This window comes from Scyliorhinus torazame, chromosome 12 (genome assembly GCF_047496885.1).
Source record: "Scyliorhinus torazame isolate Kashiwa2021f chromosome 12, sScyTor2.1, whole genome shotgun sequence".
Lineage (NCBI taxonomy): Eukaryota > Metazoa > Chordata > Chondrichthyes > Carcharhiniformes > Scyliorhinidae > Scyliorhinus > Scyliorhinus torazame.
The window spans coordinates 36,390,650-36,405,657 of record NC_092718.1 but is presented as its reverse complement, the minus strand read 5'-3'; the positions used below and the strand labels follow the sequence as shown (position 1 = coordinate 36,405,657).

At 47.1% G+C, this 15,008-nt stretch overlaps 1 protein-coding gene across 1 annotated transcript in view; it reads right to left on the bottom strand.

Annotated features, from left to right (window-relative positions):
* LOC140387501 (NAD(P) transhydrogenase, mitochondrial-like) overlaps window positions 1-15,008 on the bottom strand; it is a 131,327-nt gene that overhangs the window by 92,596 nt on the left and 23,723 nt on the right. Inside the window, exons 3-4 of the mRNA XM_072470676.1 lie at window positions 10,373-10,602; window positions 2,270-2,487 (exon numbers count right to left, since the gene is read on the bottom strand). Of these exons, the coding sequence (XP_072326777.1) occupies window positions 2,270-2,487; window positions 10,373-10,602 (448 nt within the window). The remainder of the gene's footprint in view (window positions 1-2,269; window positions 2,488-10,372; window positions 10,603-15,008) is intronic.

Here is a 15,008-nt window from a genome sequence, read left to right as displayed (position 1 = left end):
AATTAAGACACCAACAACAGATCACATTTATCACGCATCATTAATATAGAAAATCCCTGCAAACAGCTTTGGAGGGAGATAGAACCTAAATAATCTGCAAGAAGGTATGGGAATTGACCAAGGATGCTTTTAAAAGTAAAGAGAGAAACAGTATTGGGAGGATTTGGTGGAGGAATTCCAGAGATCAGGGCCAAGGCAACAGAAGGCTCAGCCTTCTTATGGTCAGCTTACTGCTCCTCATACATCCAAAGGCTGCAATAGAATCATAGAATTTATAGTGCGGAAGGAGGCTATTCGGCCCATCGAGTCTGCACCGGCCATTGTAAAGAGCACCCACCCCACATAACCCTTTTGGACACTAAGGGCAATTTATCATGGCCAATCCACCTAACCTGCACATCTTTGGACTGTGGGAGGAAACCGGAGTACCCCGAGGAAACCCATGCAGACACGGGGAGAACATGCAGACTCCACACAGACAATGACCCAAGCTGGGAATCGAACCTGTGACCCTGGAGCTGTGAAGCGACAGTATTGACCACTGTGCTGCCATGCCACCCAATCGGTGTTTACAGCTGAAAAGGTCTTAAAGAGCGACCTTGGGATGTGACAATCGTGGACAAATCAGAGAACCGCGTAGGGGATCTTTGCAGGCCGGACGTACGTTGGACAAACTTGATCTAGGTTTTCATACTTGAATATGATCAAATGGAATCTACTATTACATAAATTATTTCTCAAAATGTAATATTCAATGCAACATTGTACTGAAGGAGGATCATTTTTGTCCATAGAGAACAAATCTATTGACAGCTCTAAAGATTCTCTCGAGTCTCACTTGTTATTTGAATCATAGCGTAGAGAAAGCACAAAGAAGGGAAGAACCTAGATTCCAGTCGATACTTTGGGTCATGTGCTATATTAACCACAAGTGCCTCTTGTGTTCAATATTGTCTGTTCTGTAATTCTTCAAGCGCATACTGAAAGCAGTTCATTTTTTTCCTTGGGATGCGAGTGACAGACAAGACAGCATTGATAGATATTCCATCCTTTGTTGCCCTGAGGACACATAGGGCCAATGTCGCTGAGTGGGACAGAAGCAGCATTTAGGCTAGATGAGATAAGGTGGGCAGGGCGAGCGTTCCTTCTCTGAAATATTAAAATCAATTTATGAATTGCGTCTTCCCAAAAATCCGACAGCTTTTTAGTAATTGTTCTGGTGTCATCCCACAAATCCCCCAACATATTGTATTCAGCTTCTCTCCTCGTCATAGTGAGATTTATATTCACCCGGTAAATTATTAACATGTACCAAATCCACCGAACCATAATTTCCTAAAACAAGCTTGTTTATAAAAAAATTTGCATTTTAAAGTATTTTTCACTGACAGTCACAAGTGGTTTTTGAAGTGGTCACTGTGCAGCCAGTTTAAGCACAGCAGGGGCCCACAATTAGCTCATTAGCTAATGTTGATTGAGGGATAATTACTGGTCGGGGCATCAAGGTAACTCTGCTTCGAAATAATGCCCTGGGATATTTCACACCTACCCGAGCTGGCAGTGCAGCTCAGTATTCTGCTGCTTCCAAACGTTGTTGTTAACTGTTTGAACAGACGAGACACAGAGGACAAAGGGTAAGTACTGACCCAACTATCACTCTCCACATCTCTTTAATCTTTTCCCTAGTTAGTTCATCACCAATTTTCACACATATCCAATGTACAACTCCCTACATTCCGTCCCCCCCCCAAAAAAACCCTACGTTGTCTACTTTGCACTTAGCTTTATAATTTTCTCTCCCATAGTTCTGCCAGTTGCAACTTTCCTTGAGATCTGTCTGTTGTTCCTTGGCTGCCTCAACAGACTCAAATTTTGCACCTGCCGCCCCCCCCCCCCAATCCATATAGAAAAGTGGAAAAGAAATATAGAATTCCTACAGTGCAGAAGGAGGCCATTCAGCCCATCAAGTCTTCACTGGCCCTCTGAAAGAGCATCCTACACTCCTGCCCTATCCCTGTAACCCCACCTAACTTGCACATCTTTGGACACTAAGGGGCAATTTTATCATGGCCAGTCAACCCAACCTGCACACCTTTGGACTGTGGGAGGAAGTCGGAGCATTGGTAATAATTAATAATATACATTCGAAACAGTAGAGGCTCAAGCATTGATCACTTGGGTATGGGGATTACAAATGTTAATGCATTCCAATAGCTATAAAAACATGTTTTAAAACCAATTTCAATATTAAAAATAATGTTTGTTATACCCTGCTATGTTAGCCATGGAACTAAGAGCGTCATATCCCTGAGCTATTGTAACTCGAGGGACCTGGTCCATCGCCAGTACAGAGGCCTTGCGCTGAGCAAGTTTATTCATGAGCTCAGAGTTTTGGGCTGGATAGATGAAACTGATAAGAGTGGCTTTCTCTTTTAGTAGCTCTGCTTCATGTGCTCCCAAGGTGTTATTGAAGGTTGGAGCTCTGACCTGCAAAAAAAAATGTTAAAAATATTTAAATATTTATAATAAACATTTAAAACTGTGCCAAAGTTCTGACAGACGGAAACACTGTTAAAAGCAACATTGTTACCACACTTGAATTTGCCAGATAGGTTTAAGTCTCATGAAGCAACAATTACAATTATATTTATATAGATACTGTTTATATAGTTACTGTTTAATATAAAGAAATACACATGGTACTTCCAGAAGGAGAAAATATCCTGGGCATTGGCAGAGTGTATGGTCACTTTCCTAGTAATCTTAAGGCTCAAGGTATTGCTCTGGGGACCTGGGTTCGAATCCCACCATGGCAGATGGTGAAATATGAATTCAATAAAAATCTGGAATTACGGACTTCCGGTGGCGGTTATGAAGGAGTAAGTCGCACATTTGGTGGCTACTGCTCAGGTTGGACCTTTGGACCTTTTCCCCCGATTTTCTACCGGACTTGAATTATAAAACTGGTGACAGAGGCAATTGTGTACTGAATTCCCAGATCGGTGCATGGAGGGAACGACTAGAAGTGCTCGTAAAGGCAGAAACAGAAAGACAGAGAAGGCTTGGGCTGAAGCTGCAGCAGGAGACAGCATGGCGGAGGACCGGACCTCTGGTTTGTCTATCCAGCGGTCAACGGAGCAGCTGATGCAAGTTGTTCAGGAAGGCTTTGCTAAGCAGAAACGGGACTGCTTGGACCGGAGAAAAGAGTCAATTGAGCGGCTGGAGCCTAGATTGGACGGCTAAGATTGGGCGATCCAGAAGGTAGAGAAGGTGCTGGCTGAGCAGGAGGAACATCAAACTGCAGTGGGAGTTGGAGGTGGGAATGCTGAGAGACCAGCAGAAGAAGCTCCTGGAGAAGGTGGAGGACCTAGCGAATAGGTCCCGCCGGCAGAACTTGAGAATCGTTGGGCTCCCGGAGGGGCCCGAAGGAGCGGACGCTGGGGCATACATCGCAGACATGTTTTGAGAAGCTGCTGGGGAATGGGGCATTCTCCCGGCCCTTGGAGGTGGACAGGGCTCAACAGTCCCCCCCCCCCCCCCCCCCCCTCAAGGGCAATGGTGGTGAGATTCCACAGGTTCTCGGATAAGGAGCGTATTCTGCAGTGGGCCAAGCAGACACAGAGCTGTAAGTGGGACAACAGTATCCTGCGGGTTTCCCAAGACCCGAGTGTGGAGGTGGCCAGGAGAAGAGCAGGCTTCAACCAGATTAGGTCAATCCTTTCTAAGAAAAAGGTGAAGTTCGGACTGTTGTTGGCCCGTCTCTGGGTCACGCACGAGGAGCAAAGCTTTTATTTTGAGTCGCCTGAGGACACGCTGGACTTCGCAAAAAGGAAAGGACTGGTGGTGGACTGAGAACTTTTGAACTTTGCTGCAACGTTCATGTTTTTTTTTATCTGTTCTTTTCAAAAAAAGTTTCTCATTTTTCATTTTGTGGAAGCGGTTTGTAATGCCTTTTGCATTGATTTGGGACCAGCGGCAGAGCTGAGTGAGTTAAGGTTTTCATTTGCACAGTTGGGGGATGGAGGTATGCTTGTTTAGATCTTGATGTTTTTCTGTTGGGCAATTGTGTGGGGATTGTTTGATGTTGGAGTATGTTTGAATGAGCGGCGGGGATGGGAGGGAACAATAGGTGGGAGACTATCTGGGGGTCACCAAGCTAGCTGGGCTGGCTAGCTCACGGAAGCGGGGGGGGGGGGGGGGCTGCATATGTTCGGTTTATTAAAGGGGTTGGGTTACAGAGTGTTGTTAATGGGGGGGGGGGGGGGGGGGGAGGTAAATGTTCTGCTGACGAGGGTGGGACTTGGGCTAAGGGACAGCGAGGAGGTTGGGGGAGGAGGCTGCCTGGGGGTGGGGTGGTGGAGGCGCGGAGCATGGGCTGGAGGCGGGCCCAAAAAAGGGCATGGTTGATCGGCGATGGGGGGGGGGGGGGCAGGCAATGAGCCCCCCAACTAGACTGATCACCTGGATTGTTCGAGGATTAAATGGGCCGGTCAAGAGGGCATGTGTGCTCGCACATCTTAGGGGACTGAAGGCGGATGTGGTAATGTTGCAGGAGACGCACCTTAGAGTAACTGACCAGATTAGATTGAGGAAAGGCTGGGTCAGTCAGGTCTTTCACTCGGGACTAGACTCAAAGACTAGAGGGGTCGCGATCCTGATCAATAAGCGGGTGGTGTTTGAAGCGGGTAGAATAGTCTCGGATGTGGGAGGTCGGTACACTATGGTCAGTGGGAAATTGGAGGCGGTGCAGGTGGTATTAGTAAATGTGTATGCGCCAAATTGGGATGATGTGGAGTTTATAAAGAGGATGCTGAGGAAGATACCGGATCTGGAGTCACACAGGTTGGTCATGGGAGGGGACTTCAACACAGTTATTGACCTTCCCTTGGACCGGTCAAGCTCGAAAACAGGCAGGGTGCCAGCAATGGCAAAGGAACTAAAAGGGTTCATGGGGCCGATGGGGAGGGTGGATCTATGGAGATTTGGGCAGCCGAGGGTGAAGGAGTTCTCCTTCTACTCACACGTGCATAAAGTGTACTCCTGGATTGATTTCTTTATTTTGAGCAGGGCCTTACTGGCAGGGGTGGTGGACACGGGTACTCGGCGATCACAATCTCAGACCATGCTCCGCACTGGGTTGACCTGCAGGTTAGTAAAGGCAGTAACCAGCGCCCGCACTGGAGGTTAGATGTGGGACTTTTGGCTGACGAAGGGTGTGCGAGCGGCTGAAGAAATGTATTCAGAACTACCAGCAGGTCAACGACACGGGGGAAATTTCAGCAGCAGTGGTCTGGGAAGCACTGAAGGCGGTGGTCAGAGGGGAGCTGACGACGATACGGGCCCATAGGGAGAAGGTGGACAGGGCAGAGATGGACCGACTGATAAAGGAGATACTACAGATCGATAGGAGGTGTGCGGAGACCCCAGAGGCAGGGAACGGCGGAGACTAGAAGCTGAGTTCGGCTTGTTAACCACAGGGAAGGGGGTGGAGCAGCTGAGAAAGGCGAGGGGGGCGATCTAGGAGTATGGAGAGAAGGCCAGCAGAATGCTTGCACAGCAGCTTAGAAAGAGGGAGGCAACCAGGGAGATAGGGAAAGTAAATGACGGAAATGGGAACCTGGTTGGAGATTCAGCAGGGGTGAAAAAGGCGTTTAGGGATTTCTACAGTAGGCTGTATAGGTCGGAACCCCCTACGGGGCCGGAGGGGATGAGGCACTTCCTGGAGGGGCTGAATTTCCCAAAGGTGGACGGGGAGCTGGTAGAAAGGCTGGGGGCCCCGATCAGGTTGGAAGAGATAGTGGAGGGTCTGAAGGCCATGCTGTCGGGTAAAGCCCCAGGGCCGGACGGGTACCCAGTGGAGTTTTATAAAAAGTTCTCTGGGATATTGGGGCCGGTGTTGATGAGGATGTTCAATGAGGCAAGGGAAAGAGGGGTGCTGCCCCCGACGATGTCACAGGCATGATTTTGCTGATTCTGAAGCGGGACAAGAACCCAGAGCTGTGTGGGTCCTACAGGCCGATATCCCTGTTGAATGTGGATGCCAAATTGCTGGCCAAAGTTTTGTCCTCCAGGATTGAGGATTATGTTGCGAACATTATTGGGGAGGACCAGATGGGGTTTGTTAAGGGTAGGCAGTTGGTGGCCAATGCAAGAAGGTTGTTAAATGTGATCATGATGCCCCCGGAAGGTAGGGAGGTGGAGGTAGTGATCGCAATGGATGCAGAAAAGGCTTTTGATCGGGTAGAATGGGATTATCTGTGGGAGGTACTGGGACGGTTCGGATTTGGGCGAGGCTTTATTGACTGGGTCAGGTTGCTGTATCAGGCTCCTGTGGCAAGCGTACGGACAAATAGGACAACATCGGACTATTTTAGACTGCACCGGGGGACGAGACAGGGATGCCCCTCTCCCCACGGTTGTTCGCGTTAGCTATAGAGCCGTTGGCAATTGCTCTGAGAGCCTCAAGGGGCTGGTCCGGGAGGGGTGGAGCACAGAGTCTCGCTCTATGCAGACAACCTGCTTCTGTATGCGGACCCAATAGAGGATTCTAGGGGAATTTGGCCAGTTTTCGGCGTATAAGCTAAATATGGGGAAAAGTGACATGTTTGCGATCCAGGCGAGGGGACAGGAGAGGCGATTGGGGGAGCTGCCATTTCGATTAGTAGGGGGAAGCTTTAGGTACCTAGGCATTCAAGTGGCATGGGAATGGGACCGGCTGCATAAATTAAATCTGGCCCGGCTAGTAGATCAAATGAAGGACGATTTTTGGAGGTGGGACGCGCTTCCGTTGGCACTGGCTGGGAAGGTGCAGACGGTGAAGATGACGGTCCTCCCAAGATTCCTGTTTGTGTTTCAATGTCTCCCCATCTTTATTCCGCGTTCCTTTTTTAAACGGGTCAACAAAGTGATCACTGGCTTCGTTTGGGCGGGCAAGAACCCGCGAGTAAGGAAGGTAATGCTTGAGCGGAGTCGGGGAGAGGGTGGGCTGGCGCTGCCAAATGTTAGTAACTATTACTGGGCAGCGAATATAGCCATGATCAGGAAGTGTGTGGTGGGGCGGGGTCGGCATGGGAGCGTATGGAGGCGGCTTCATGCAAGGGCACCAGTCTGGGGGCGTTGGTAGCTGCGCCTCTGCCGTTCCTGCCGGCATGGTACTCCACCAGCCTCGTGGTGGTGGCGGCCCTGAGAGTCTGGGGGCAATGGAGGAGACATGTGGGAGCATCGGTCTGGTCCCCAATCTGTAATAATCACTGGTTTACCCCGGAAAGTATGGATGGGGTTTCCGGATATGGCGGAGAGCAGGGATTGGGAGGGTGGGGGATATTTAGCACAGGGCTAACTCGCTGGCTTTGAAAGCAGACCAAGGCAGGCCAGCAGCACGGTTCAATTCCCGTAACAGCCTCCCCGAACAGGCGCCAGAATGTGGCGACTAGGGGCTTTTCACAGTAACTTCATTTGAAGCCTACTTGTGACAATAAGCGATTTTCATTTCATTTCATGTTTATGGAGGAGAAGTTTGGGTTGGCGAGGGGAAACAAATTCAGGTATCTGCAGGTGCAGGACTTCCTATGTAAACAGGTGTCAACCTTCCCGCTCCTACCGCTAAAAGGGATTCAGGACAGGGTAGTTTCCAGAGGGTGGGTCGGAGAAGGGAGCGTCTCTGACATTTACAAGGAACTTATGGGGTCAGAGGAGACGCAGACTGAGGAGCTGAAGCGCAAGTGGGAGGAGGAGCTGGGAGGAGAGATAGATGATGGTCTATGGGCAGACATGTGGAGTAGAGTCAACGCGTCCGCAACATGTGCCAGGCTCAGCCTGATACAATTCAAGGCCGATCATTGGGCTCACATGACAGTGTCCCAGATGAGCAGATTCTTTGAGGTGGAAGACAGGTGTGCAAAATGTGCGGGAGGACCAGCGAACCATGTCCACATGTTCTGGACATGTCCGAAGCTTACGGGATTTTGGCAGGGGTTTGCTGACGTCATGTCCACGGTGTTAAAAACAAGGGTGGCACCGAGTCCGGAGGTGGCGATTTTCGGGGTGTCGGAAGACCTGGGAATCCAGGAGGGGAAAGAGGCAGACGTTCTGGCCTTTGCTTCCCTGGTAGCCCGGAGACGGATAGTATTAGCTTGGAGGGGCTCAAATTCCCCGAAGTCGGAGACCTGGCTGACTGACATGGCCAGCTGTCTCTGTTTGGAGAAAATCAAGTTCGCCTTGAGAGGGTCACTGTTAGGGTTCGCCCGGAGGTGGCAGCCGTTCGTCGACGTCTTCGCGGAAAATTAATCGTCAGCAGAAGGGGGGGGGGGTTAGTTTAGCTTAGAGTAGGGGGTTAATAAAGGTGGGACCTGTAAGGGAGGGAGACGGCTTTTGCACTATGTTTATAGTTTCATGTACATTGTTTATTTTGTTGTTGTTAGAAAGCCCCGTCCAGCCTTCTTCCTTTTGATAATTTTGTCCTGGTCAGTCATGCAATGCTTGTGCTATAAAACATTTAATGGTTTGCTTTATTTAAAAATTTAATTTGATGGATACATAATTCATATTTTTGTTGCCAATTTAAGTGCTGTACCAAGTTGATTGCAATAATTAGATACAGCACATGGATACCATACAAACTTTTGGATACAGTCTTGGCTCTCAAACAAAGTAATTCATTGAAATTTGTGGTTTAATTGAAGATGGATCACAAAATTATTAAAAATGATGCGAGTGTCTTTTTTGGGTGAGCAATGCTTGCGTGGACTAACTTGTACACAATTATTATTTATTGAGGCCAATTCTGTTACCGTAGTTCTCCTTAAAAAGTTAACAAAATTCTACTATTTAGGTCCTGTCCATGAATCACGTTTATCCTCTCTGAATCACACTGGTTCCCACTGCTTCAAATGAAAATTCTTCATCCATTTTAAATTTTTTTATAACCATACCCCTTCAAAACCGTCATCCCAACCTACCTGGAGTTCCTGTGACCCTGTTATCGGCTTCATACGATTTAGTTTTGCCAATTCTTAGGGGTTGCTACATTGAGCATAACAGCCACAGTGGCAGTGAATATTACCATTGCACCATGATAACTGCAGGTGGCACATTGGTTGGCACTGCTGCCTCACAGCACCAGGGACCCAGGTTCAATTCCAGCCTTGGGTGACTGTGTGGAATTTGTGCATTATCTCCATGTGTACGTGGGTTTCCTCCCACAGTCCAAAGATTAGGTTAGGCGGATTGGCCATGCTAAATTAGTATCCATAAGGTTAGGTGGGGTTACTGGGTTACGGTGATCGGGTGAGGGTGTGGGCCAGATTGGGTGCACTTTCAGAGGATTGGTGCAGACTCGATGGGCCGAATGGTCTCCTTCTGCACTGTAGGGATTCTATGAATTCCACTCTTAGTTGACAAGAGAGAGGACTTTCCCAGCAGATTGTCTGTGCGAAGTCTCCCTCCAGCTCCTGCTGAATGCTGCATTGCTGGCTGCAATGAAAATGATTACTGCAATTTGTGGTAAATTTATGCCTGAAGTAACATGTGCAATAAGGGAAATGAAAAGGAGACTTAACTTTTGCTTTTCATAAGACGTCACCTTTTCCCTCTCATTCACTGCACCATCTTTTAAATTAGCACGCTGTGGGGTATCTGAGCTGCAAGCCTCAATGCAACAACCACATTCATGGCCAAAAGAGTGTTATTGTGCAGGCTGTAATGAAGTCCACTTTATATGGTTTCTCCATTACAAGTAATAGGAGGTTTAGGTTTAGCTGTTTCGGTTATTATGGGAGAATCCTGTGCAAAGGTAAACTTTTAGAACTGGTCTATGCAATTAAATCAATAGTTCACAGTTGTTTAAATTCTGCTAAAGGCATAGCAAATCAATATATTTGAAAACAATCAGTAAAGAGAACAACATGTGAAGTACATGCATCAGTTCTCTTAGCGCTATTTTCTCCAATAAATTTTTTTTGGCATGTTATTCCATCACAGCAAAGGCGTGATACACATAGGCTGACATCTTTCACCAGCTGTTTCTTCCATGAATGCTGGTCTCTCCCTCCATTACTCCCCATGTAAATTCCTGGGCATCACATGGAGACACAGAACCACCAACGAGAAACCACTGGAGGACTGTCGCATGGGACATCATGACAGAGAGACAATGGGGGCTGACAGAGCATGTCCCACCGACGCCAGAGGAAGCTGGGGGCCAGCCAAAGAAGACCGGAAGAAGTACATTTAAGGAGGACCTCCAAAGTGCGATACCACCTAGGCTGGGTCAAAAAAAAAAAAAAAAGAGATTGCGACAGAACCTTGCTGCCTGTAGTCCCTCTGGTCCCTTTGTGAGATAAAGTCTAAGTAAGTTCGTAGACAAAATACATACCTTCAGAACAATATCCGATCCAAAAACATCTTTTGTCTCATTAATTGTGGCCCCAGCCTCCCGATATTGGTCATCGGAGAATTTGGCACCATCGCCAGCTGTCGATTCCACTTTCACAGTGAAACCCTGCTTGACAAGGGCTTGGACCCCTGCAGGAGACACTGCCACCCTCCTTTCATTCTTATAAATTTCCTTCGGAATCCCGACAACCAAATCTTTGTAACGGACGCCTATATAAAATAACAGAAACAATTTCAGGTTAAAAACAATTGCTACGATATCAAAGGCATGATGGAAAGGGTCAGCCCTTGTAAGGTGTTTCCAGAATGAAAAAGAGTTTATACTCAGTTCTATGTCATTGGGTCAAAATGTATGATTTGTTTTCTGAATGTTTCCATCCATAGTTCTCCATCGCTTTCAATAACGTACATCACGTATTGTAATCATGACTGGGTCACGACATTTCTGAATAAACAGTGAAAATGTATATCTTTAAAAATATATAAACCATAAATTGTACATCAAAACCAGTAAATTCTGGAAACAAATCATCGAGTCTAACAGTATCTGTGTGGAGACAGAAATAGGATTAATGTTTCAGGGCAATGACTTTTCAATCAAAACTTGAAGACGTGGCAGACACAACGCTTACAAGCAGGCTATGGTGCCAGGGAGAAAGAGAAGGAGAGATTCAAAGCTTAAGGTGAAAATGTGTCGAGAATCTGCATGAATGATTATAGCAGAGAAGGGAAGCAGGGAAAATCTGGTAAAGCCAAGAAGGCTCTAGCGGTCCAGGAGCATGGCGAACGAAAGACAGGTTTACCCCAGGAGTGTGGATCACCATTTTGACGATGTGCTGGTGGGGTTCGCAGTGCAGGCCCACATCCTATATTGCCAGCATTTGCTGTCTTCAGTTATGAAAATGAATGTTGAGGCAAGAAGCCAATAAAGGTGCCTAACGAATGAGGCGTTGTTCAGCCAGCTCATACGGAGCTTCGCTGAAACTATGTAGGAAGACAAGAACAGAAAGGTCAGAGTGGGAAGCCTTATGCCACAATTGCAGAGGGGACAGAAATTTGCAGCAAAATTATTGCCCAGACTGCATTTAGTCTCCCCAGCATGGAGAAGACTGCACCACGAGGAGTAAATACAAGACAGAAAGTTGTATACCAAAGTATCTTCTGCCTTTGCCTGTAAAGGAGCTGAAGGAAGGAAGAGCAAAGGTTGGGGAGTAATGGAGGGAGAGACCAGCATTCATGGAAGAAACAGCCTCTGTGGAATTCGTAAAAGGGAAGGGGAGGTGAAGACACATTTAGTCAGGAAGCTGTACTGGAGTTAGCAGAAATGGCAGAGGACGATTTTCCAAAACATGGACCTGGTGGTGGTAAAAGGGAGAAACCACATTGAGATATTGCCCCAGCTCAGGGATTCAGAAGCTCTGGTTGGAAGGTCATATCGCACATACAACAGAGGCAGAAACGAGGAGAAGGAAATCAATTTTTGGAGGAAACAGCGTGGGAAGAAGTACAATCAAGGGAGCAATTGAAGTCAAAGGACTGTAGATATCAGTGGGCAATCTATTTTCAGAGATGGGAATAGAAAGTTGACAGAAGGAAGGTAAAAGTCAGAACGGACTACAGGAAGTTAAGGTAAAGGTGGAAGTAGGAAGCAAAGTTAATTAAATTCTTCAGCTCACCAAAAAATAGTCATGCAGGGGGCCCAGGTAGGACAGACAGGAAGAATGCTCACTACGAACCACAAAAAGACAGGCATAGCTAAGAACCATGTGAATTCCCATTGCAGCGCCTTTTAAATCGAGGAATAAAGTGGAGCTGAAGCACCCTGTGAGAATAATTTTAGCCAGGCATGGTGGCAGATGGAATGTAGTTGGGCTGCTATTCAAGGAAGGAGGAAAAAGCTCTTGGCCATTCTGGTGAGAAATGGTATTGTAGAGAGGCCATGCAACCACTGTGAAAAGAACAAAGAACAAAGAAAAGTACAGCACAGGAACAGGCCCTTCGGCCCTCCAAGCCCATGCCGACCATGCTGCCCGACTAAACTAAAATCTTCTACACTTCCTGGGTCCGTAACCCTCTATTCCCATCCTATTCATGTATTTGTCAAGATACCCCTTTAATGTCACTATCGTCCCTGCTTCCACCACCTCCTCCGGCAGCGAGTTCCAGGCACGCACTACCCTCGTGTAAAAAAAAAAAAACTTGCCTCGTACATCTCCTCTAAACCTTGCCCCTCGCACTGTAAACCTATGCCCCCTAGTAATTGACCCCTCTACCCTGGGGAAAAGCCTCTGACTACCCACTCTGTCTATGCCCCTCATAGTTTTGTAGACCTCTATCAGGTCGCCCCTCAACCTCCTTCGTTCCAGTGAGAACAAACCGAGTTTATTCAACCGCTCCTCATAGCTAATGCCCTCCATACCAGGCAACATCCTGGTAAATCTCTTCTGCACACTCTCTAAAGCCTCCACATCCTTCTGGTAGTGTGGCGACCAGAATTGAACACTATACTCCAAGTGTGGCCTCCAAAAGGAGGCAGTTAATGTGAGAAAACCAGCTTGAAATTCATTAGTGGGATCACAGTCCATGGAGAGGTTGTCAGAGAGAGTTAACGTTCAGCCTCCACAAGTAAACTGTCCTTTAGCCAAACAGCAACAGCACCGTCCTAGTTAGCATGTTTAACAAAGTCAGGACTGGATCTGGGAGAACAGAATGCTTAAAGTTCAGAGGGAAATGGAGTTGATTGAATGAGAGGAGTGGAGAGTGAGGAGTCCAGGTGGAATTCTGAAGACAGGAGAGAGGGTCCTATATTGTGCGTGTGCATGTGCAGGTGTTGGATGGAGACAGGCCAAGAGGAAATGAAGGGAAAGAGGGATCAGGAGAGACTTTGCCATCCAAGAGTTGCTGAAGCCAGCAAACCAGAGAGCAGAACTTCAAGGTGGAAGGAAGAACTACAATGTTAGTTCGGTTCAAAACATGGCCAAGTGAGGCAAATCACTTACAGTAAATTCAATAGTGTCAAATGTCATCAATGTACCCTCAATTCAGATTGTACACACAATAATGTGACTGCAGTCAAATAGAAAGATTTCGATAATGAGAGTGTTAAGTGACAAATTTGAGCCTTCTTCAATCTCAGCAGGTCCAGGCAGCATCTATAGGCCGAGAAAGCAGAGTTAACGTTTCAAGTGCACATAACCTTTCTTCAGAATGAAAGAGAGGGAAAAATGGGATTATATCCAAGAGGGGGTGGAACACCTGGAAGCGTGATCATTGGGAGATGGAAGAGATTGCAATGAAGATGTAACAAGTGACAGATGGTCCAATGAGTAAAGACGGAGGAGGCAAAAAAATGTTAACTACCGGCCAGTTAGCTGGGTCAGTAAGTATGTTCAAAGCTGAGATAGACAGATTTTTAATCAGTAAGCGAATCAAGGGTTTATGGGGATACGGCAGGAATGGTAGTTGAGGATTATCATCATCAGTCACGATCATATTGAATGGCGGAGAAGACTCGATGGGCCAAATGGCCTACTTCTGCTCCCACATCTTATGAAGAAAGGTCTAAAGTTGTTGAATTCAATGCTGTGTCCTGAGGGCGGTGTCTATTTGGAAGAGGAGATACTGCTCCTCCAGTTTACATTGGGTTTCACTGGAGCACTGCAGCAGGCCTAGGACGGACATGTGAGCATGAGAGCAAGATGCTGATTTGAAATGGCAAGCACCAGGAAAGCTGGGGTCATGGTCGCGGACTGAGCAAAGGGGTTCTGCAAAGAGGGACAATTGGTTCACAGGTGTGATAAAGACAATTTTAGGAGAGGTGTCAGGGCGTATTTCTTTTCACAAGGTGATTTCTAATCAGCTAGTACCGGTTATCAGGGAAAGTAGCTCAGACTAAGAGATTGGGCTTGTTTAAGAAATGTGTTTCTGTAAAGAGAAAACGAGTGGAACCGTATCCTGGAAAGATAAGATCAAGTGGGCTTCCTTATCCTAAGGTAGCTTAGATGTTGTTCTGAATAATGTTTTTGAGCAGGCTGCTGCGAAGATCACTAGGCCAACCTAAATGGACTTGGTATTGGATATTCTCTGTGGTAGAATCATCACCCATCACTTTGCATCTTCCGAAGTAGGCCCAGTTGAGACTACACGGATGTGGCCTTGCAGCCTCCCATTGTGTGGAACAACTTGCAAGTATACGATTGTGCTGTGCCATCAGGTCACTCCAATCTTTTTAATCATGCGAAAAACGATCTATTTCAATGCCAATTTATATTTACTCAACAGGAGTGCTTGCTGCAGCCTTAATAAAAGTCACCTTGGGGCTTGCAGAGATAGAAATTACCAAATCGCATTGGATAACACTAATAATAATAGTCTTTATTGTCACAAGTAGGCTTACATTAACACTGCAATGAAGTTACTGTGAAAAGCCCCTAGTCGCCACATTCCGGTGCCTGTTCCGGTACACAGAGGGAGATTTCAGAATGTCCAATTCACCTAACAGCATATCTTTCAGGACTTGTGGGAGGAAACCTACGCAGACGCTGGGAGAACGAGCTGCCAGGAGGAACGGTTTTAGGTACCTGCAGGTCTGGGATTTTGTCAGGAGAGAGGTGCCA